The sequence below is a fragment of the Thermobia domestica genome, unplaced genomic scaffold, assembly GCF_964235325.1.
Source record: "Thermobia domestica unplaced genomic scaffold, izTheDome1.hap1.1 HAP1_SCAFFOLD_119, whole genome shotgun sequence".
Lineage (NCBI taxonomy): Eukaryota > Metazoa > Arthropoda > Insecta > Zygentoma > Lepismatidae > Thermobia > Thermobia domestica.
Window position 1 is genome coordinate 482,511 of NW_027655891.1, and position 26,247 is coordinate 508,757.

The 26,247-nt window shown below is 35.3% G+C and overlaps 1 protein-coding gene across 1 annotated transcript in view; it reads right to left on the reverse strand.

Annotated features, from left to right (window-relative positions):
- LOC145676375 (solute carrier organic anion transporter family member 74D-like) overlaps positions 1-25,028 on the reverse strand; it is a 261,508-nt gene extending 236,480 nt beyond the window's left edge. Inside the window, exons 1-5 of the mRNA XM_081747228.1 lie at positions 24,922-25,028; positions 16,164-16,422; positions 8,993-9,223; positions 5,462-5,656; positions 3,311-3,451 (exon numbers count right to left, since the gene is read on the reverse strand). Coding sequence (XP_081603354.1) covers positions 3,311-3,451; positions 5,462-5,656; positions 8,993-9,223; positions 16,164-16,422; positions 24,922-24,927 — 832 coding nt within the window. The 5' untranslated portion in view covers positions 24,928-25,028. The remainder of the gene's footprint in view (positions 1-3,310; positions 3,452-5,461; positions 5,657-8,992; positions 9,224-16,163; positions 16,423-24,921) is intronic.
- Positions 25,029-26,247: the final 1,219 nt, after the last annotated feature.

Sequence of the window (26,247 nt, forward strand, 5' to 3'; positions counted from 1 at the left end):
GTATGGCATCTCATCGTTATATCAATCGGAAAATAGTATGGTTTACTTTTTTTTTTTTTTTTTTTTTTTTTTGATAACCGATTACACAATCTACTGCGATTTATATTTGACAGTTTGAAGACAAAAGTTTCAACAATATACTATAAATACTACTATAAAACAATGGTACTAAACTGATTTGTAAGTAGGCGTGCATTACATTTTTTTATATGCGGTAAATAGTGTTTAAAAGCAAAATATTTATATGAGGTGTCAAATTTGGTGAAAAACGACGTTATTCTGGTTTTCTGTTCGGATTTGAATTAATCGGTAATTTTCAATAATTTTTACATGTCACCATCCCCCTTAGGAGTACTAATGGGGACTGATTTGGATTTACACAACATCGGAAAAGTCACTGTTCATATCTAGAACCCCGAAAACTATGGATTCGACGTTGATATTCGTCATTTTCGATCATTTTTATATATAATCCCTCTCTTCAAAGTGAAGAGATAAAAACATTCCAGTGCCGAACGTCATTAATGTTGAAAATTTGATCGAGATCGTTCTGGTGGTTCAAGAGTTAAGTTATAAATGTAGTCACATTCATTATATATATATATATATATATATATATATATATATATATATATATATATATATATATATATATAACTGTAGATAGATAGATAAATAAATATTTCCATTATTGTGGAAAGTTGTGAACTATAGCCTATATAAATTGAAACATACAGAAGGGATTCGAAGACGCACTAAACACAACCATGACTGGTGAGAAACCCTACGTGTATTAAAATACAATAACACTTTTGTTGTTATCGCAGCATTTCATTTATGACACACGCTTTTCTGGAGTGAGTTGTTAGTGATCGTAACCACCGCTTTAAAATTTCTACTCGTTCCCACTCGTATCGCTATTTATGAGAATATTATTTAAAACTTTTGATTCGAATCATTACCCACTCTTTTCTTCGAAGAAGTTTCGCACGTGAAACAGAAGAAACTCTTTTTCGTGAAATAATATTATTATTGGTCTACCACTTTTGAATACTTTGATTTGTTGGCGAAAAACGCAACAAAATATTCACAATAATATAAGCATTTTGTAATAAAAAGTTCTACCATTAAAAGTAGTTTTTTATTATAATAGCCTGGGGAGGGATTCTGCCTTGCGTTACAAAGTGTGACAAGCAAAAGGGAGAGGGTAAAAATTAGTCAAAAATAGCGTTAAGTAATATGTGGACGGCTCCTAAAACAGGAAATGAGATATAGATGTTAATAAAATAATTATGATTTTTTAAAGTCACGAATAATAAATAAATATTTTTGTCAGGAAATCTTAAAGATATTAAGTGAAATTTCAAAGAAAATCAGTCTTATGTAGATAGTGTTACGGGATATGAAGTAAGGACAAGCTAGGACATCTTTATTCCATGTGTAAATTCAACCAGCCATCAATGGAAGCCAAGCAGCCTTCAAGAGTTCAGTGCCTGATGTTATTAACACCAATATTATGTTGTACGTCACTAGCTGACTTTACATTGAAAGATTAATTAAATATTGCTTTGCTGTTATTGAGGAAGTCTTCGTACTTGTAATTTGGAATAAACAGTGGTAGCGACCTTCAGAACCTTCACCCTTTAACAGTCTCACACGCGACGCTTTTAATTTGCTTTGTTAGATCAGTTGCTTCTCTCAATTGGTTCGATCTCATTGGCCCCTTATAGTCAGGCTACTACAAGACATTGTCCGTTTCGTTCGTTTACCCACGACACGGTGTTACAACAAGGAAGTAATGTATATAGAAATAAGTACTTTGACTCAGGTGAGTCTCCTTTTGGTTCATTTACCTGCCAACGTTAGCAATCTTAGGAGCAAATTTGAGAACTTTGTGTTTAGTCGACGACATGTAGAAACATGAACTTGGTCAATGTCAGTTTTGGGTAATCGACCACGCTCAGGAAACTCTGTGGTCTCACGATCATCTCATTCTGACGTCAGAGGGACAGTCAGGTCAAAAGCAATTGAGAGAGCACGATATGGGTTTTGGATCTCAACCACGACGCGAGACACATCAGAGTCTTCCAGCCTTTGGGGTCCGGCATTCAATGCCATGGTTGATTGTCGGACAGGTATTCAACATGAACTTCAGGACAACCCAACCTGCAAGTCACTGAAACTTCGAGGAGAGCGCCTAAAGATCACCTACGAGTAAAAGGAGAAGATTTGAACTACTTCGAATTAGGCTGAGACTGTTCAAAATTAGTTGCTATTCCTTTGCTCTACCATCCATTCCTTAACGCCCTTATTGCTACCAATTCTCAATGAAAATGCATTGGTTATTTTCAAATTATTTTAACACTAAATTCATATTCGTTACCCTGTCTAATTTTGCTCATGGTTCTAGTCGCCTAAGACTAGTGGTGGAGACGCCCCCATTTTGCATGTGCTTTGTTGGTATTGTTATCCCGCATCTTTTAAGTGCCTCTCCATTTAATCCCGACAGCTAAGTGGTATCGGAACAATAGGTTCTGTGTAGAAGGGTTTACACTAAAATAGTTATGCACAAAGGTATAACGTTTGATCCGGCACATTAGTTATTTGTTAAACCTAATAAAAACTATCTGAAATATAATTTACGGAGAAAAAGCGAATAATAATAATAATAATAATAATAATAATAATAATAATAATAATAATAATAATAATAATAATAATAATAATAATAATGAGCTAAACAAACAGTGCTTTTAGTTTTCCGTTTTTTTTCAGGACTCAAAAACACTAGCTACAACACTTTTTTTGGCTTTGTACATTGTAGGTGGCCCCCCTCAAAAACGACGGGACCCTCCTACATAAACCCGCTGGCTACACCCCTGTGCTAGTACCACTTGTGGTTGTGTTCCGCAATTACTAGTGGCAATAATGCCACCGACATACTCAGTTGAGTTCTGGAACGTTCTGTATAGATATTGCTCGTGTTTCGGTTCGTAAACTTCAGATAACAACAAGAGAATGAATATGTGTCTGTAAACCATAGAATTTGACAGCAATGCAAGCGGTTTGCGGACTGAACCAGTCTGGTTAAAATGTTCCATATGATACAATGTAATTAGAAACTGCCTAACCGCTGCGTATCATAACTATCAGTGGTTGTATTTCCAGATCGCAGCGGTTGGAGACCCGCTTCGCTGTGGATGAAAGAACTTACTTAACTCAACGTAGATACTAAATGCGGCGGTTTAGCAACACTAATTCAAATGTGAGGGTAGGCTACATAAAGAAATCGATAAACCAAAGCACTTACCGTACCACCAAGCACCAATCCACCTTGGATCACTATTATCAATCACAGGAGTCAAGTTTGGGTCTACATACATCTCTAAACAGTACGAGCCAAGCACGAAGCCCAATGTTGATCCAATCATACGAATACTGCTACTTATGGCTGTAAAACATAACAGGATATTTGTATAATAATTATATTTGTATAATATTAATTAAATTTAGTACACCTGGTATTTAGTGCTTTTGTATTAAAAATTAAACTTAAACCCTCACATTTGTTTATTGGTTAGTATGCACACTAGCGCAAATCCCGTGGCGTTGAGGGGGACATGTCCCCGCAATAATCCGATTTGAAATTTGTTTTTCGGAAGAAATGTGATAATTTGTCCTTGGTTGTCACAAAGCAAAGTGAGATGAAATTGATGTACCCCAGAATAAGCCTCAAATCTGCCCGCCTCCCAATGTTGAAGACAACACTGTTTCCGTGACCCTCCACAACACTGGTTTTAAACTTCATAAATATTTTGAACATCGTTTAAATATTATATGGGAAAGGTATTACCCGCCCCCTCCTCCTGTATGTTGAAGACAGATTTGCGCCGCTGAGTATGTATAACTTCAATTCACGTCGTTCCGGGCTGGATTTCCGGTGGGAAAGCATTGAACGCATGACGCTAGTTCTAAATTCACTTCAGTTGTAGGATCATGTCTTTCGATGCGATAAAGGAAAGCTAAACATCAAAAAGCAACAACCAAACTCTAAGTACATGATATATATTTTTATGAATCCAGATACCGTGCTAGTTTTTAGTGTAATAAACTTCATACAAGCTACCAACAAGTTTAGAATGTTGTTAAGGATTAACGTAGAAGACTTTTTATCAAAGCTATTACTATAGGATATCCCACTCTAAGAGGTCCGGGAAAAGCGTTATAAGAGTTTTAATAAAAGAGGATATGAAAACAAATTTGTACATGAATCTTTATGGTTAAAATATGAAGGTACATTACACTAGGTACTGGTAGTGACTTCCCCCACATGTATACACAGTGCAATATGGCGCTGCATGTTTGTGAATGTTGCGGCTAGAGACTACCTGGATTTGATGGTGATGTTCTCACGTAACTCGTCGGTGGTGCTTGGTTTGTTCTTGTACGCATTACCTTTAAAGTGACCCTACAGAAAAAAAAATTAGGGGTCAAGTCAAGTATTATTTCAAGAGCCTCTCAAGTTAGATTGATGTAACTTTGTGTGTAAAGATCTTATTCAAAATAAGCGGAACGTGTTCAAAGATTATCAAAAAAATCTAAATTTAAAGGAGACAAGGGTTAGGTAAGTTTTCACAGTTGTTTCTTCCTCTCATTTTGAATGGACGTTGTGTTTCAAACGGGAAACCGGCTGAACCGTTTGAAATGAATTTTGGAAAATAGGTAGCAATGGACATTTCCATTGATTTTCTTCTTGTTGCTCTAAAAGAAATTTCAGAGCTAGCTGATTATGAAAAATGAAATGAAATGAAATCTTTAAGTCTTACGTCCCGCGCTCATGTCGGTTAGGCTAGAGGAGACGGTGATAAAAAAATGAATGAAATGGTAGAATGAAGAAAGTGGAGGAAACGGGAGAACCCCAAGAAAACCCACGAGCACGGTGTTTGTTCACCACAACGTCCACACGGCGCGAGCTGGGATCGAACCAGGGACACCAAGCACCGGAGGTGAACGCTCTACCACTGAGCCACCGTGCGCCCTTAGCTAGCTGATTATGACGAACAGTTCCTTCCGCTCATGTGACGATTCCATAGGCGGCGCCACAATGAGTGCAGTTGGTGCAGTTGCACCCACATTAACTTCGATTTTTCAATACTGTTTTTTCAAATCGATCGATGAAAATTGTCTATTATACACTTTAAGAAAAAATAATTGTTGAAATCAGTGAAATGAAATTGACTACTATATACATAACAAAGACATAGAAAGACTGATTAATGAAATCAATGCATTACGTTGACTATTATACAGATAGAACATATCAATCATATGGAATTATTCATTATACATGTAATGAAATCAGAAATATTCATTGTTCAACTCATTCACTTGATATTTCATTTTTTAAACTCTAGTCAAGTTACCAAGTGAATAATAAAAAAGTCTTTCTGAGTTTTCTTACCTATAAGCATGGGCGACTTGTTCTTCTTACAGTTGTCATCCATGTATGAAACCCCTAATGTCCAATAGACTGATGACCCAACTCCCATCATCACTTGCGCCACAAAGAATATGCCTGAAGATATTCCTGAAAAATTTCCTTCAGAACAATCCTCTGGGTCTTCATGTCCGTTTCCACACAAGGGCTCTTTGGTTTCTGTAAATACGTATAAAACATATGTTACTATATTTTACAGGAAATAGCTATTGCTTATGTCAGTGGTAGAACTGTCCATACTTAAATAAACCCTTTAATTTAACTTTTTATAGGGTGATATACTAACATGAGGACGTTGAAATATCTCAAAGCACAATCCTCCATGAGATAATGTGAAAAGGAATTAATGTTTCATTCTTCCCACAAGTGGGCACACGACTACATGATATGGAACACTAAACGCCAATTTTTTGCTCCTGAAGCACATGTGTACTGCAACTGGTCTACACCCGAGAATTGTACGTATGAATGGATCCATCCAGATGAAACTATTTCTCACCAGCCCAACCAAGTTGCTTCCTTTCTGGCATTACAGATTCCATGAACAAACAACAATAATCTTTTCGAGCATCCATGACTTCAGATAGCAGTTGGTGGATCCCTCAAAACATACAATTCTAAGCATTTGAGCAAGGCAAGTTTGTGCACTGCCAACGAAGAGCTCGGCATTGATAAGAAGTTTCCCACTGACTTTATTGGACTCAGAACATATGCAGCATGCACTGCGATACTCTGTTTTTCTATTAACAAAATTTTCCGATCGCTTATTAGTGCATCTACTACACTGCTTCTTTAGTGAAACTTGCTATGCAGCCGCTTGATGAAGGATTTTCTTGGAACATTTATTCCATAATTCTCTTTTAAGTCCTCTAAATCAAAGTACTACTGCTGGAGCGGTTCTGTAACAATGAATATACGCTGTGGCAAGGTATAGCTGATGGTAGCTTAGTTATTCAGTACCTACACTAACTCTGAGATCATTTTCCCCGTTATCCAATGCACTGATGCATTTTAAAATAATTTCATTAGTTTCAGTGGTCTCAAATTAGTATGAAAAGTGTAGTGAGGAATTTATCCAGTTTGAGCACTTTTTACCGGTGACTTCAACTTTCACCTATTCGAGATTCACCTAATAACCTCAGGCAATGGAATTTACAGATGTTAACTCAATAGAAAGTGTGAATAAATAATCGGAAATATAAGCTTGGTGCAACTCTCGGCATAAAAAATACTAATAGAGAAACAATAATGTACTGATATGGTCCGTATATTAATACAAGTACGTATGAGGATTCTTTTTTGAAAACTCGATACAGTAAATTTTGAGAAACGAAGGTATGATTTTTTCTGGTATGCCTTTATGCTACCAATCGAGCTGTAGAATCAGAATTTACAAATCTCGAAATGTGCCATCTGTATAGAATACTAAATCATGAACGTTTTGTCAGAACTCGATACAGGTTATGTACAATAAGCACAAAAATGCAATTGTTGTAAAAAAAGATGTTTTGTGCTCTGTCGAGTTTTGAAAAAATGCTCCTCATATATTGTCTATTGTCTATTTATATGCGAAGTGATCACAATAACAATAAGCTGGGTTCAAAGAGCATTTGACTTTAGTATGTTATAACAAGTGATCATCATATAAAATGAAGTTAGAGTGTATTTGGCATGAAAAGGAAGAGGTCAATTTGCAGGGGCGGATCCAGAACCAACTTCTGGATGGAGGGCAGTGGGTTGTCATACTGCTACTTTTAAGGGCTCCAAACTTCGGGATGGGCTTTATTTATATATATAAAATAAGAAAGTTTCCTCTTCTGGGGGGGGGGCTATTGCGCCGATCGCCCCTCCTGTCACTTTTGGATACTTAATTCCGAATTCTCGTTTCTTAACATTATTACGGGGATCAACGGTTAATAAAATCCCCTAGATTGGACTCCTAAACATTTTTTGAACGACAAATTGCCTATTGCTGTCAAGGAACAAACATTTGCATAGCCATCTCTGTATTTCACAATTTTATTGCTAATGATCTACGGACTATATTCGCAGAAAACCTCTGTTCACATTCAAGGGCGACCATGTTGTGGTTTCCAAGGGGTGACAAGTATAAGCGACATTTCAAATTTTGCTATAACTAATGTAAAAATTCTATTGGGTTTTCGATATTCCCAAGTATAATTTCCTTTTAGGGGGGGCAAGTGCCCCCTTGCCTCCCTTGATGGGCGCCCTTGTACACATCTAATGACTCCACTTTGTCCAAATCTATATCATTAGGTAGCACAAGTGCATTCTTTAGTTACAGAAGTAATTTAAACACATGTTGAATTCATGTTTACGCTTGTGAGAATGGAATCGAGCACTTTAGATGTTGTCCACATTTTAGAACTTCGCGAGGATTCTGGTTCTTATAATTTATATCTTTTAAGATTTTTCGTATTAGTTTTTTTATGTATTGTTTATTATCAATACCTACAATACCGATATAATAAATTGTAATACAATTCTGTATTTTCTATCTTTCACAAAACGCGTTAACAAAAAAAATCCAAATGTTAACAAAACGAGTTAGAAATATATCTTTTCAAAAAAAAAAAAAATAAGTTTTATAATTTTCAAAAATGGCCTTATAATAAAAGCCACCAAAGATGTTGTTTTCTATTAAACTTGTGAGAAAGCAAAAATCCTACGTCTGCTGAGAAAAACTTACGAACAAGATGTTATCCACAACAAACTTATTTGGACGGGAATCAAACAAAGGACTCAAGAGTTAAGCACACTACCAACTGCTCCTGAGATAGAGAAATTCGAATGGATGCAACGGTATCAGCAGACGGACCAGTCATCACTACCATCAACCAAATAGATCGAGATGTAACTCTTCATTATGAAACTCACAATATACATACAACATTCATTATGAAACTTGTATATATATTGTGAGTCATCCGAACCGATCTGCTACATCTAGAAGAGTTACATCTCGATCTATTTGGTTGATGGGAGTGATGGCTGGTCTGTTTGCAGGTACCGTTCTTGCCAAACTTTTATACATGTATTTGCTAACATTCATTATGTAACTTAGCAAGTACATGCATAAAAATCTGGCTGACGAAGTCAGAAAGATATACAAATGTGAGGAAGATACGGTAAGACATGTCATTATCTTTGCTATATATATTTTCCTGAATACATTGTGATGTAACTGGGAAAGATAAACGCCAAACATCTTTTAACAAACCAACAAAAATCAATAACTCCAGACTTCTGAGAAAGAAAAAGAATTTTTCCAGCAATATGCACTTGCCAGCGATGGATATCATATTGTTAAGTTGAAACTAGCTTAAACACAAGTATAGAAGTCATTATAATAATTTTCTTCATTCAAAAATGCTACCGAAAACGTATAAATTGCTATACAAACATAGATTTGCTTCACAGTCTGGTACACAAAAAAGCCTAATAATAATAAAAATAATAATGTACCTCACTTACCTGTATCGTTGATGGATATATTCTGATAGCTGGATCCGTATTCTAGAGTTAGCGCAAGAGCATCTTCTCCAGGGCCATACATCGCATGAGGAATAAGGCGAAAATAACAGCCAATTCCCATTAACATAGTGCCGAATGCAATCCAGAGGGGTTTATTTCCTCTTCCTCCGAGATAAGAAACAGTGAGTGAGAAACCAACGGCACCAAAATCCCATCCGCTTCCCACTAAACCTATTAAACGAAAGTTTGTTTATTATTACATATCACAATGTAGAGCCCATAAAAATACATAAACACCTTAATGAAAGAAACCTATATTTTGTTAGTATTAACTTGATTATACATCAAAGTTGAATACATATTACAACAATGCATAATATAAGTTCCTAAGTCTGTCTTAGGTGCACATTGATTAGAAGACTTTTTGGCTACTTTGAGATCATTTGTAGAAAAGATCTCAATAGAAGCACGACCTATAGAGATCTTCCTAATCTTTCTTTGTGTACTATGTGTCTGAATCTAGACGCTTGACAAAGCCGTGGAATTATCATGCGTGTAAAAGGGTTCGTTTCAAACTCACGCCAAAATGTAATCCGGGTACTTTATTGAATTCGTCCCCAATTGGTGGTTAGAGATCATGTGATTGTTCCGATTCGTTGCTGGAGGTCACGTGGTACTTTGGCATAAAATTTAAATTTCGAGTCACCTTGTATGAGACGGGAATTTTGAATTTGACCCCTTGGTCACGAGGTCTAAGACTGGGATTCTGAATATGTTTGTATGGATCCCTGGTTCTGCGGGTCATGGTCGTTGAGTGACCTATGTGTCGTACTCCTGGATGATATGTTATGAAGTCCTCGATATCTTGAAAAGTGTTTATGATAGGTCTTAGGACTTGGGCACCTATTATACGTATTACCCGGATTAGTGATGTGAGGTGGAAAATTTTGCATTTCAGAAAATTTTCCCCTGTATATTTTTGGAAAATTATCCTTTCTAAACAAATATCAGTGATCAAGCAACAATCCTCATTAAAATAGATTGACTTCACGTACAGAAATGTTAAAAAGTGAAAGACCGTTTAAAGAATCTGAAAATTTTCATGACTCAGAAAATTTCTGGTACTATGTAGGAACAAGTGAAACAATTTTTCATGAATCGAAATTTTTTTGTCGTGTATGGAAAAACTGAAAAACTTTTCATAAGTTGGGAAATTTTTATTTTCAAGCAAAAAGCGAAACAACTATTTATGCATCGAAAAGTTTTATTGATTTGTAGAAACAAGTGAAAGGAATTTTCATGTACCGGAAAATGTTCATTGTGATGTAAAAACAAATGGAAAAACTTTTCATAACCCGGACAATTTTGAATATTACGTATAATGATGTTAGGTTGAAAATTTTCCACTATATTTAACTGCACCTTGAGCTATAAAATTGAATTCCTATAGAGGAAAGTTAGACAGCAAATAATTATAATTTTCCAATTAGCTTTCGGGAACCGGATAATTTTCTAATATTTCGAGTTGACAAGTAAAAACTTACATAGTCTCTCTCTCTCTCTCTGTATGTGTGTGTGAAGTGCACGGAACATAAATCGAGTTCGTAGAGCAGAAATATCCCACCCTATTGTTTAAAGTGTAACAGGAAAGCGAAAAGAAACCTTTGTGAATTTATTTCAAAAACAGAAAAATTCCACTATTTCTTTAAATATACGCCAGCCTCTGTAATGAAAAAAACTACATAAAAACATAAAAGATCCAGTTCCTTATGAAGATTATTTTTGTAACAGAAATTAAAAAGAAATGCTTTGATTTTATTATGTTTAAAGCTATGAGAGAATATCACGTTACGAGTATTAAATTAACGAATTGAAGTTTTTGAAACATTTGTGCAGAAATTAAGAATCATTAGATTTTCACTTGATGAAACTTTTTTTTTCAGACAATATTTATTACAAATAAATTTTACGGCTAAACAACGATGTAGGAATAAGTGGAGTATGTTTTTAAGAATCGAAAAATTTTCTAGAAAATTTTCTGGAAAACTTTCCGGAAAATTTTCCGTTTCAAACTTTTCCGGAAAATCTACATCACTGACCCGGTTACAAAATCATTCAAAGTTGAGTTGTTCTGGATCAAGTTTATCTCATACAATAGCTTCTGCTACAAGTACGTGAGTTCATTGTTTTTCATAAAACACAATACCATAGTACATTCCGCTTAATTTTTGGGTGGAAGGCGATATATTTAACTCAATACCGAAAAAAATTTACAGATTGTTCTCTAGAACTACGTACATACCACTGTAGGTTTGGATAGTTCAACTTGCAACCTTCAATAAATCAAAAGTATCAAACTTATGTTTTACATGTGTTTACCAGATGGTCGGTTTTTGTTCAAAGTTATCCTCTAAGATGGAATTTTTACTGCAATATATAATTATACGGCTTTATACAGGGGCCAATTCTTTGTCATAGGACGTAAGTACCTTGTCCCTTTTTTATCAGATTTAGGGAGCGTATCTTTGACCACCTATAAAAATGAAAATTGCCCCAAAAATAATAAATATATAAACTGATTAAATTTTCTCGAATTCTAAGGTATACGGTATACCTTTGCAAATTTGAGTGGTCTATGTTTCTTTTCAGGGAATAAATGAAAATTGTACTTAAACAATTCGTTTTCCAGCTTTTGTCCTGGTTTATCTTCTAATATATTGCTTTATTACATCATATGAACATATGAATATGTATATAGATTCATTGTCTCACCGTTCAGTGACATCATGGTGGGCCCTTCCCAAATTTTGACAGGTGTAGGTACATTGGCCCACCATTAAATTTGGGAATTGTCAAAGAGTAAAAATTGGCAAATGATACTCATTCTTTATAGGGTATGTGTACGTAGACGCATTTGTTTTATACTTTATGAAAGGTACGTAGATTGTCTCAACGCTTAAATATAAGAATTGTAAAACAATTTAAAATTTACCGTAAAACCATTCTGGATCAATGAATTGCAAAACTTAAAGAGAATACATGAAAAGCAAGAAAATTTGTCAAAATACTTAGTAATAATTGAAGGATCCTCTATAATAACAAGGTAAGTGAAAAATGGAAGATTTGGGTTACTAAGCTAATTAACAGGAGTAAATCTGTGCATATATGCCTATGGAGAAAAGTGGTGTAGTACCTAGTCTGTGCCTTGGAGCATAAAATGGTGAATACCGAAAATGCAGAATAATAAAAAACAAAGGTGGAAAAGTGAGCATTTACCTTGTTATTCTATCACCTAATCTAATCCTAAAAAGAAAACAGACAGTAGGAAAACATAAAACGTGTGTGGCAACATTTATTTGTTGCAAGACACGAGAATACAAAATATCAATAATCTGAGTATTGTATTCAACAAAATCCGGAAACTACACTGTCCATTTCAGATTCCGAACCCTGGGGCACAGATACAAGCAAACAAACAAACAAAAATCAGCAGTGTTCCATACGTTCTTGTAAAACTGCTGCTTGACAGGAGTAACAAATCGTAACAAAGCTTCCACATTCTTCTTCTGTGAATTCTTGATTCTCGGCTTGACTGGTTTCTTGAGGAAGAACAGAATGGTGTCCACTTTGGTGCCTGCACGGAATAAGCTTTTTCTCCTACACCACTATAGGTTTCCGAAACTGACACAATTCCATGTGGGTGGTTTTCATCCCCTCCCTCCTTGCTCGATTTACTAATAAATACAAAAACCGGATTCGGATTAGATATTCGAATTACAAATAATGACTTTTGATATTCAAATCAGACATCTGAAATCCGGATTTAAATCTGCATCCAGATTTCCGGAATTTGAATTTTTCAAAACCCGAATATTCCAATATCCGGATTTTTGACAGTACTCTTTGAATTTCCATATTAACATCGAAGAAAGAAACAAAATATTGAATTTCGCCCTGAGTTTGCTACATTTCTTTGCCAGAGTTCACGATTTATCTTTCTCTTTTATTTCTTCCGCTTTTGTCGTTCTGATTCGACTACTTCGATTTTGTCCATTTCGAACGAAAATGGTCAAGTATGTCTCCGTACCAACGCTTTTACTTGAATCGACCCTTGAAAACAAAGTTACAGACGCGTCTCGTCGCCTCCGCGTATCTGCCTGTGCTTGCTTCACTAGCCACAGACAGTGGCGCCCTCTGTTATCCGCATCGGGAAACGGCGACTCGATGCTGATGAATAGAGTTTTTCTCTCAACAGACTCTTCGAATATGCACTAGAGGTAACGAAAAAGGAAAGTAAGTCCACACACCTTCTTTATCTATGTTTTACAAGGAATCGAGGTAACTCGAGTTACCTTGTAATTGTAGAGCGCCCTTCATTTTAAGGGAAATAAGACCATAAAAATATAGGAATTAAACGAACAGATCAAACAAAAATAATAGAAGTTAAACAAAAGATCTCGCAAATTTATGTTAAGGAAAACTTGAGAACATAAACACCAAAGAGAAGCGTATAAAATAATGACCAAGAAAGTTCAAACCTCTTTAAACTTTTTAAAAATCAGACGAAACACACAAAAGAATAAAAGGAAATAGAATAATATCTTAAGAACACCTTGTTACCAGTAGATAATCCACAAGAAGGTAAAGAAACTGACATAAGAGTAAGACTGGAAAAGAAAGAGATGAAGAGAAAATATTGCAAATTAAGAAATAATAAATAACAAAAGAAAAGCTAAAGAAGACGAAATTTGTAACAATTCTAATATTTCTTTACAACATATTTCAAAATGAAAATTCATTTAAAAAATTACAAAAATGTTTTAGAAAAAAAGGTATGCAAAATATTATGTTGCACACCCAGTGGAAGACTGTTACAAGTCAAAGATAAACACTTGTAGAAAAATGACATAAATTTCGTTATTCTATCAAAATCGCTTCCTGGTAGACTACTATTTCTGCCATGTAGGGATTAATTTGTTTAGTTACGTTTATGCAAAAAATACCACCAGATAGAGCTCGCTTCTTTCTCTCTATTCTCTTTTGAGCGATGATAACTCAAAATTTCCATTCTTCGAGTCGTAACACTCTTCCACCGGGTGTGCAATATATATTTATTATTATTTGTTTTATTTCTTATTGTGTTACATTTTTTTACGTCCGTATAAGGGATGGTAAACAAATTTCGACTTAGGAGAAGAAGACCATAAAATTCAAAATAGTAAACTTTAGAATAGTAAAATACTAAAAATATTTAGAATTCCAGAGACCATTCAAAATAGGTGAATAGTAAACTTCATGTTCCTTTTTATCCTTCTCTCTTTAGCTATAAAATATGGTGCCGGCAATGTAGTTTGAGGACCTGCAGTGCATTCTGTATATTTCATGCAAGCAAAAACAAAGAATAAATTTTTTCTCCCCTGTAGATTTTTTATTCAACTGAAGGTGAACCAAATAGTTTAACCTAATATAATTATGAATGAGAGTTTTTGTCTTTCCGACTACCGTCACGAAATCGGTGCTTGAAGGAAACTTGGAGAACGTGAAAATTCTTAGCGGGTAGTCCCTGCGCAAGCTCGAAATTCTAATTGAGAGATTTTAGCTATTTTGCCTTCGATCAGACCTTGTTACGGTCATTTCCAGAAATTCGGACGCGCAAAAAGTATTCCTCTTATCAAAGTAGGTAGAAATATCCCATTTTTAATAGAAATGAAGCCCGGTTTATCCCTAATGGCTTGGTAGATACATCGAGTAAAAGTCACACACTGTTTATTATTCCTATATAAAGCTCTGTCATTATGAGAATTTTAACCTTTATAAAAAAAAAAAGTAGTAATAGGACCAAATTCTTATAACTGCTGCTAGTAAAATAATGGGTCTTGGTGGGTCAGTGATAGTGCGCTAACTTCTTATGCATGGGGTCCCTGGTTCGATCCTAGGACAAATAAGTTTATAGTGCAAAACATCACGTTTGTCGCTTTTTCTCCCCCTGTTCTCCAATAACACATTCCGCCATTTCTTCCAACAGTATTTACGTGCTTTAGTTATCCATTTAATTTAGCTTAAATGTCGTAATTGTGGGACGTTAAATCGAGATAGTTCCTTTTTTAATTTTTTGTTATTTTATTTATTTATTTATTTACAGTTGCAAACAGTACAATATCGGTCCGTTCTGTTTTAGTTTCTTGGAGGGCTATATAAACCCTGACAAAACGATAGGTGCGAATGACCTATCAGGTTACTTTCCATTAAAATTAAGCAATCAATCTGACAAGAACATTCTGCTAAGAAGATGATTCAATCTAAAATTAATTTGTGTAATCGCTGTATATCGTAACAAAAGCCAATTTCAATCAACGGCACCGACTTTCCAAAATTTATGTGGCTGCATATCAATGGCGGGACGTGTTATATGTTTCCAGGGAAGTCTCGATAATTGATTTGATTTATTTTAGTTAAAATCGTATGAACAATGTCATAAAAGGCTATGCTATGATAAACTAAAATATGCCGGTACTATAAGGATAGGTTTGGGCTGCCCTAGCTCAGCGGTAAAAAGGCTGACTTAAACGCAATAGAAACGGTTTAAAACCCATGTCCAAACTAAAAACCTTGTGGGTGAGGAGCACCCACAAGATTATTTGTGTGGGTACGGAGGCCCGCAGGACCCACGTAGGCGCCCATGATCTCAATAATCTCAATTCAGATTTTAAGAATAACTCTTTAACATTTTCCGCTAATCCCTAATGCTAGGACATTGTGGAGAAATGTCAAATACTGCATAATGAATCGCTTCTAGCAAACTGTTGTGAACAAAGTAAATTTAACAGCCACCAGTCTGACGAGTTATGAAATAAATGAATTTAATTTTTTTGGAGACAATCTTTCGAAGAAAAATATTGATTTATTATTCACTGAAATTCACATAAAGCTTAAAAAGATGGAGAGAGCGTAAATAAGTATACTCGATGGGATTTCGAAGAAAATATTCAATATCAACTGGATGTCATATTTCGAGTAATGTCTACAAGATTACTAGATTACACTGGATTACCAGACTGCAACTGATATAAATTTTGTTGAAGCAGTTTTTCTTTCCATGATATATTGAACTCTAGCAGTTATGCATTGCTTAACCGTTTGAAACAGTTTATTAAGTTACAAATCTACTTACCTGACATTCTGCTGGGAATCTTAAACCTCTTTTCCGTTGTTGACAGTGTTGCAACGAAATACGACCCAAGAGCAAATTGAGCCAAACCTGTTAGACCATAAATGAGCACATAGGTCTTTTTACTAGCCAAAGGTTGCAACCAGGAGAAACGGAAGATCCAAAATCCACATGACGTTTCTTTATTAATATAATCCTTACGATTATTGGTGGGTTTGGAGCACAGAGATCCATCTGGCTTCGATAACAGGGCTGTGGCGTTCTAAATACATGAGAAAAATATATGAAAATTCACAATATTAAGTGATTTTTTTTTCAAATATAAAAGTTAGTCAAATAAACAGTACATGACTTAAAGGCCTAAAACTTATTGTATTGATAAAACAATGCCAATAGGCAAAAAAGTTTAACAATAAACTATTTTACAAGTAAATAAATTAGCAATTGTGTGTGTATAAGGTCTGCAACATATTTAAGGTTTACTCACACATAGTATGCCGTTGTCATGCCGTGGTCCACAAACTTTCTTTTCAGACTTTCACATTGAAAATTCACTTTTTTAAATTCATACACGATTGGACGTTAGAGGTCTGCATAGACCGGAATTGTTAGCCCGGGCCTGGCCGGCCCGTGAATTTATAATGTGAAGCCCGACCCGAGTCCGAAATATATTTTAGCATTTAGGCCCGAGCTCGACCCGACCTCGTGTGAAAATAAAATCAGCTCGAAATAAGACCGAATTACAGAAACTTAATAATTAAAGCTAAATTGTATTTTTATTTACAGGAATTAGATGTTTAATTCCATTTGTGCTTTAAAAGTTCTCCACAAAGAACGGTCCAATAAATAGGCCCGAGTCCGGCGCGCAAGCCGGTTCGGGCTTAAGCCAGCATGCTCGACCCGAGCCCTGCGACCTCTACTTGATGTGCTTGTGCCCTTTCCATGCCATTCCCCAACAGGCCGTCTTGAAGGAAAATCAGATTGTTCGTGGCTTGTGGGCCGCGATCCCTCGTCTTTCTTCGGAGCACACCAAGCGACACGAAGTTAATCAGAACCAAAGGTAATGGTGTGATACGGCATGGTATGATCTGGGCCGTGACACGGACGGAGCATCCCGGGCAAATGGCATGGGCATGGCATACTATTTATGAATTAACCATCAATCTATCAGAACGTTCGAAAGATTAACAATTATCTACGTATTTTAGAAGTAAATAATTAACAACTATGCCCCTATAAGGTCTGGAAGGTATTGCAGAGATCAGAGACAACAAAAAGCGAGAAAGGTTTTCAATCATACATTAAGTTGATGTAATTGAAATGTACGTCTTAACGTTTGGCCGAAAACCATTCCTTGTAACGTAACCAATAGATAGCCCGAAGTCACCTATACGATGTGACTATCTCAGTACATATTCACAAATACTGGTCAAGAGGCAGTATGTTGTTGAGCAGGGTCATGAATGAACCTTATAGCACTCAATAGTAGAATATAAAATTTAGATAGCAGCCATTAAAGTCGTTGTTACGTAGATGTTAACGAGCTTGGCCATCAGTCTAGCTGTTTACTGCGAAAATAAATAAATAAATAAAATCAAAAATTAACCTTCGCTTATTACGAAGAGTAACATACGTACATATTGGCCTAACAGTCTTTTAAGTATCACTAGCGCGATGATAATAAAAATGATACAGGTTGTTTATGTAACTGCTATCTAGTATTGGGACTACCAATCTAAACTATGCATAAGTATAGGAAGGTTAATAGAACGGCCATGTTCGTCGGTCGTCTGTCTGTCCACAGTTATTAAAAGACAAATCTGAAAGGCACGGGGTGAAGTGATTTCTAGAATTGATAAAACATCAGAACAATAGCTTCCATATCCATCTTTCATCTATTTAAACAGGAGATGGCAGAAATCCGGTTTCAATCCGGTTTCAATCTTGATCATTGAGCAGAAACGGCAAACTATAGCGAAAATACTTTCTTTCCTTTTCTCGATTCAGCGTGAAAAACACGCTGTAAAAATAAAACAGCATTTAAACACTTTTAGTACATATAGTGAGGGGGGAAAATGTCAAGTATGTGTTTAGAAATGTGCTTTAAGTGTTCAAAAGCGTTCATTGTGCGAAAGCGGTATATAGTATGACATTTAAGACACTTCTCGGCAAACAGTTCGAAAACAAAGTAATTACATACATTTTCCACATTTTGTACATACATCTGGGACATTCTTGGACAACACAGTATCTACAAGGGGTGAATATGTGTCATCTAGAGGTGTTCAAAGAGTGTGGGTAATGTGTACAGTTCCACAATGTGTCTAAAAGTAGTTTCTTTATTTTCTGCAGTGTAGATACAATTTCCATCTGTACTCTCAACTAAAATCGAGTAACAGAAACCCACTGGTACTTCCGGTTCTTCAATATTGATCTACACGGTGCAAAAACACTGAAAGAATTGTGGGTTAATTATCCAAACCGGAAGTGGTGGAAAACAACTATTTCAGATATTGAGGCTGGTTGTCATATTAATACAAATGATAGTAGAGAGTGAGAAGCAGTTTTCTGAAATGGATTCAACCGTAGGAGTTGATTTCTTTTCTGATATGATTCGTCTATTGAGACCACAACTGATAGAATTATACTATCACTTCCGGTTTCAATATTGATTTCTGTAATAGTAATAAATGTGAGATATACCATGAAACTATTTTAATAAAGATTCAGCATCTAAAGAACGGGTTCCATCTCGGACCTTGCATTTCTATTGCAATCAGAAGCTATAATTTACTACTTCCGCTTTTAGTATTGAAATTGCGAGGTTTAGAAGTCTACTGTAGTTTCAACGAGAACGAAACCCTTACTTTTATATAGGTTAGCCTTATTCTGGATTAAGTATCTTAAACACTATCGAAACCAAAGTCTTTCAACAGAAGAACTGCTTCATTTTAAAGTGTGCAAATGTAAACTATTTTTTTAGCACACTTTATGCCAGTGGTTCCCAACCTATTTTTAACTGACCATGCATTTTCTGAACAGACACCACATTGGGATACATATATTACTATTTCATTTTTTTTAAATTATTACTAATGTAAATAACGCTGTAAACTTATAAGTTTCTATAAAGCAATGACTATATAATACTGATTATTGTTGCAGTGACTGTAGGTTAATTGGTACAATCTATTCGAAAATAGACTTAAGATAATTATTCAATGATTCATGAGTTGATTCAATGATTCATGATTCAATGATTCATGCAAAATTTCGATACACATCCTATGGTACAACGTGACACAAAAATTGGGAACCACTGCTTTAGACTATGCCTTCAAGAACCACTCCTTTTTTAATAACTAAATAAGTATGTTTAACATTAATTTTAAAACAATTTAATCACGATTTCTTTAAAAGAAAAAAATGTAACCCTTTGTATAAATGTACAACATTCTTAGCAAATAAATAAATGTTCGAAGATGAGATATTTACCGAGCAATAGTTCTAATTTTATCATTTATTTTATTTCTACAGTCGGCGAGAAAGGTTCTTTCGATTTGGTGCAATTAGTTTCGCAAATAACTTTAGAATGGAAGGACAAATTGAGTACAGTTTTCAGTAAATTAAAAAGAATAGAATTTTCTCTATGTTCCAGCCATACCAAAATAATAATAATAATAATAATAATAATAATAATAATAATAATAATAATAATAATAATAATAATAATAATAATAATAATAATAATAATAATAATAATACCAAAGAGAAAAAACTTTTGACGTTGACTCTAGATATTTCTGACCATTCCCGGCATCAATGGTTTTGAAACTCGTCACGTATGGCTCATCATGAGTAAGGAAGAAAGCGGTGTAGGATTTTCTTGCTAGGTATTACCCCGCATTTGCCTAGTATGAATGACGAAAACTCAGGAAAAACCTGGGGAAGCTGTGGCTCAGTGGTAAAGTGTTCACCTCTGGTGCATGGGGTTCTCGGTTCGATCGCAGCTTGCGCCAAGTGAGCTTTGTGGTGAACACACACCGTGTGCGTGTGTTTCCTCGGGGTTCCCCTGTTTCCTTGTACTTACTTTATTCCACCATTTCCTTCATTTCTCATCATCACCGTCTCCTTTAGTGTAGCAAGCATAAGAGTGGGACGTAAAACTTAAATATTTCATTTCATTTTCAGGAAAATCTTACTCAGGGATATCTAGCCTAATAAACCTGTTACAGTTTTGTTCAAAAAGCTGAACCGAATGTCTCCAACGGGAATGGTCGCACCAAAGGTGAGAGTGTTAATGACTACGTTACGGCAGGCTATAATAAGTGTAATTCAGGTCAGCAGAATGCAATACGTGATTGTAAAACCTCATGAGCAGTTCTCGAGTAAATTAAGAAAAACGAATTCCATTTTAAGTAAAGAAAAATATGTTGTACGAAACCGATGTTAGTTATTGAAAAAATGAAATCTTTTAGTTTAACGTAACACGATTATCACCTTGAGGCTAAGGGAGACTATGATTAAATCAAGTGAATGATGATGGAAAAATTGGTGGAATGAGAATGTGGGAGGAAACGAAAGTAACCCGAGAAAACCTATGAACACGATGTTGTCCACCACAAAGTTATTTGGGCGGAGATCGAACCAGGGACCCCGCACACCAGCGGTAATTGCTCTACCACTGAGCCACCACGTCTCCCATGCTACTTATTGAGATGAAACTAATACTGATATATAATCTTATTGACCTCTTCATTATGATGCTAGAATGATTATACAATAGCTAAAACTATGGTTAATGATATTTCGCCTAAACTTGTTATTTACTGTTAAAATGTCATTTCTGCTTAACTAATATTATTTTACAAAGACAATTTATACATCAATGGACAGAGTACATTGAACAACAGAATGCGCAGAGAAGGATTTAGATTAGTTAGGGCCCTAAGCTATTGAAGGTAGTGGGGCCCTTTATGTGTCAAGATGAACGTAAGAGCTCTATATACAGAAATGAAGAAACTAGTAATATTTTAGAAATTAGTCTAGCAGAAGGGACCCATAACTTACATCATAGGATTTACACAACACGAAGCACTGTTGCTATATGTAAATATTATCTTATTTTCTTTCTCTTATATTTTAAAAATGTAAAACCAGTTATTTCCTTAATTTTTGCTAGGCCCCCAAGTGAGTGGAGCTATAAACTATAGCTTGTTTAGCTTACACGTAAACCAGACACTGTACTTGAGGATAAATTATGCTTATGTAGTTTTTGAGGAAGTTCAGAAATAAAGAGCATTTATGGTGATAAAAAGCTATGTTATTCGTTACCAACAAGAAATTTAGTTTCTGTTTAGCTGGAAGAAATTGTTATCTATTATTATACTTTCCTTACTGGTGACGTACGTATTTATTTACTTAGATACTACTTATAGTAAACTCAGTCCGTTATCTCTTAAAGTCAAGAGTTACTGTTACAAATAAGAATCTAGTTTCAAATCACAGAAACCGATTCTTCTACGTAATTTTTCAATGAACTAGAATTTGGTAGTTTTAGACTAGTAACTGTACGTACAATTCTGGCTGTTAACAGTAGGTGTCTGATATGGTTTACAAAGTTCATATCGTTATAAATATTTGATGTACTTAACAGATAGGGAGAGAATATAAAGTTGCCTACAATTAACCAGTTATATCTGTTGTTATAGTTTATATAAAGATATCTTTATACTGTAAAGAAATTTGAAGAATACTTCATCCAAGATCTGTTCAGTACAAACATTTTAATAGTCACATAATAAACTCTATTTTGAGACAATTATATCTACTGTTCTTCAAAAACAAACACATCTGTATATTTCACAGTTCAAAACTAAATTTTGAATAATTATAGAACATTGTTTATACAGGGTGTTTCAAAACAACATCGACAACGTTTGGGAGGTGATTCTTGACACCAAGATAAGACAAAAGTATAGACCAATCTGGGTGCACAAATGCATCCTTTCGGAGATATAGGCTGCCGAAAACATTGAAAAATGGACTTTAAAGGTCCAAAGCTCTAATACTATTGAGTGTAGCGTAGTCGGGTCAAGATTTGACTTAGGAACTAGTAAGTATGCCCTATCCAAAAATCCATGTTTTAGAATTCTAAAGTACTTCCGCAACAATTTTTATAGAGGTAGTTTGTGAGTACTTCAAATTATATGCCCGTAGCCAAACTGCCTCTACAAAAACCGTTGCGTCACTACTTAGGATTCTGAAACATATATTTTTGGATAGACCACATGATAGTTCCTAAATGAAGTATTGACCTATAGTGCGGTAGGTCCCATAGTTTTGAAGCTTTGAACATTTAAAGTATATTTTTCCATGTTTTCGGCAGCCTGCGAACTGCGAAAGGAAGCATTTGTGCACCCAGGTTTGTCTATACTTTTTGTCTTATCTTAGTGTCAAGAATCACCCCTCAAACGTTGTAGCTGTTGTTTTGAAACACCCTATAGAATGAGATTCTCCGTCCAAGTGTCCTTTCCTTGAGAAGTATCAGACCCAGAACGCTCACAAAGTTGCATTTACTAGAATTCCCCGCCCGTCCAAGGGACTATCCAAGTCAGGAACAAAAATTCTCAACAACTGCTTTATGGATGACCATTGAATCTTGTTCAGGATTTAGATGGTAAAGATTTATTATCTGAATTCATTAAATTGAGGAGATCCATCAATTGAAAGCAGTACCAATAAACCATTTCCGGTTTTGAGTTTGATCGCTATAGAGCAAAAATGGTAATAGATAGCAAGATCCGGTTTCATGCAATTGATAAATCTTCTTACTGTCTCTTCTTGTTTTTCGTGTGTTAGATCAATTTCGAAACCTAAAATGGTAATGGATTTCTATCACTTCTAGTTTTACTAGAAACTGAAGGAAGGAGATGAAATTTTCTTTTCCAGACGCTTAATTGATTGCAGCAAGTCGCTTCTTGCCATCTATTCCCTTCTTGTGTAAAATGATCAACGTTAGATACGGAAAACTCGGAAACTGTCAATTTAGAGAACTTGCAGTAGAGAGACCGCTTCTATGGTCAATCTCTATTCTTAACTTTTGACCTTCGACACCTTGACCACAGTAGATACTGATCCACCAATCAGCTCTTGAGATTTTGTGTCTACTGGGTGCTCACAAAATTAAACAGCGTACATATATTTATACATAGGGGCCGACTTTGGGGGGGCAGGGCACTTTTGGCCCCCTCAATATTTAAAGGTTGGGTCCTCGCCCTCTCTCCAATATAATCCAGTAGAGGAAGAATTAACAAAGAAGAGCAAGAATTTTTGTCGTAAATTTTGTCGTTCCTTTAATTCAATATTAGGAACAGTCTTCTTATTCGATAGGAACCGCCGTTTTCAAAACTCTGTTTAATAGAACACTGAAGCTTCAACAACCCTCTGGCAGCACTGATATGATAAGTGAAGATCAATGTGGTCCGCAAACTTGCAGTGAAGTTCCCAAATTTTGGACTTGAACTTGATTTAATGCCTTTAGGCAAATTTGATTTAGGTCGTGAATTTCCCAGCGGAGCGGTTACAACAGATCGGGATGCAGCAGACCGAGAACACTATTGTTTTGTATATTTATTCATTGTTTTGCCCCCCCCCCCAATATTTTCTTCAAGTTGGTGCCTATGTCTTTATATATACAATTTGTTAAGTTATGAAAACTTCCCCAAAACTGTGAAAACAGCAATCGTTATAAAAAAAAAAACTCAATCTATACATATCGCCTATCATTCATTGTACGTAAGGCCTAACCATACTCGTGTTCTCTTTTCACAATCTACGTAAGTGGTTCTGGGTTCGATAACCGGTTAGTTATTTGTATTGGATAGTTCGGGTACTTCGGATTCTACTGTAATTAGTAGCTACATTCCCATTTCTTATAACTTTGGTGCTGAATGCAACGTTCAACTCCAAATTCGATACAAATTTACAAACTAGAATTTAAATTCTAAATATACGGACAAGATCTCAGACTTTATATTTTCAGGAAAAAGATAAAATTCATCTTTTACAAAACTTATTTATAAAGTCATTCCAATCGAGGGGAGCACGCATGGGGGTCCACCAGGTTCGGATTCACCTAAACTTCCTAACTCAACATACATTTATACGTCTTCTCACTAAAATTATATTTGTTTAACAGGGAAATGATTAACGTGTCATAAAAATTTGATGTTACACTTCACTTGTACTCTTTTTCTTATAAAAACAATGTAGTTCTATCATTCTTTTCTGAAAATATAGGTGGATTTATTTTTTACAATTACCAGTCGTTTTTTAAGGTGTAGAATAATGCCCGTTCAATACGACTTAAACGTAGTGGCTTGAAGTCGTTCTTTCAAAAAAATGTTCTGGGGGGCATACGTAGTATTCCGGGGGCACTGCTGGTACTATTTATTATTATATTATAGACGTATAATTTGGGGTCGTCCGGGGGAGGCACTCTCAGAGCTCCGGGAGAGGCAACGACCCCCAAAAAACGTGTCTGGAAGACACACTGGTGGCTTATACTATTAGACTTTCTCCTACAGCTTGGAACTCTCCTAAAAAAAAACTTTATGAATATGCACTTGAAAAATGGATATTTTGGTCATGTAAAATAATACAATTACAATACATGTATTACTTAATAATACAATATTGTTTAATAATACAATAATAATAAAATAATATAATAAAATACGTATAATTATTGTTTACTTACAGACATTTTAAGGAATTGTGTTTCTCCAGTAGATATTCACAAATTTTCACAATTTCACACACGGCTATGTTAAAATTCACTCGCGCGCGGATATTCTAGAAACTCATTCATATGTCAAATGAAGCTTCATACACTACAATAGTTTCGTTATCTATGCTTCTGAATTTCCTTTGTTTGTATAGGGTTTTGTTCCTTTTGTATTATTTGTGTGAATTTCACTTTTCGTTTGTTTACCTTCTTTCACTATCAATGGGCAAAGATCACCAAACAATTCTGTTAAACCTTCTCTTATGTACATTACATTACACGCAACATTCTGAAGACATACGTCTCCAGGAATTTTTAGATAACACAGTTAACTGGTACGTTGAGACGCCGCTACTACGAAAAATGGGAATGCTCGAAGTCTAATTTAATGTCCTTAATAACTGAAACTTTTCTTCACCAAAAAATAGGGTATCAACCGTTTAACATGAAAAAATCGTGGCGTTGTACACCACATCAAGAAGTTTGGTTAGTGATATTTTATGAACATTGAAACCTGAAGAATAGTAGATTTCTACCACTTCCGGTTTTAGTGTACAGACTGCAGTTGAGATGGAATATACATTATTGGAAAGTTTAATTGATTCAAGGTAACAGCTTTTTGCTTCTTACTATATTTACTCTATAATCAAAACTAAAACCGGAAGTGGTTTTATTTCTGCCACTTCCGGTTTTGGTGGAGAGCAATATTAGAGCGAAGATAGAATACATTCTTGGGACGCTTATTTGAATACAGAAAACCACTACTCGCAATCTATTATATGGCAATCAACTTTGAGACCAAAAATGGTTGATTTTTGCCATAAGCATATTTGGGGAGACGTTTTCTTTCATTGAGAATTGTTTAATTGAACCTGAGAATGAAAAATCTGGGGGCAAGAGAGAGGTATATTCAGCAAGAAAAGTTGTTTCCATATGGTAAAATTTATTTTGTGAATTGTATCGAAGTGGCTTAGTGGTAGAGCGTTCACCTCTGGTGGATGGGGTCCTTGGTTCGATCACAGTTCTCGCCAAGTGAACTTTGTGGTGGACAAAGACAGTCATCGTGAGTTTTCTCTTGATTCTTACTTTCTTCGTTCCACCATTTCATTCATTTCTCTTCATTACCATCTCCTTTAGCCCTTCTCTTTAGCCTTTCTCTTCATTACCATCTCCTTTTAAACAATATTATTCCCACATGTTCCATATTTGAAGCCAAAAGTAATAATTCTGGTGTCTTCAGCAGGAACGTATCCAGGGAGGTCTTTGCGGTCGGGCCCCCTAAACTTTTCACGGTAGGCT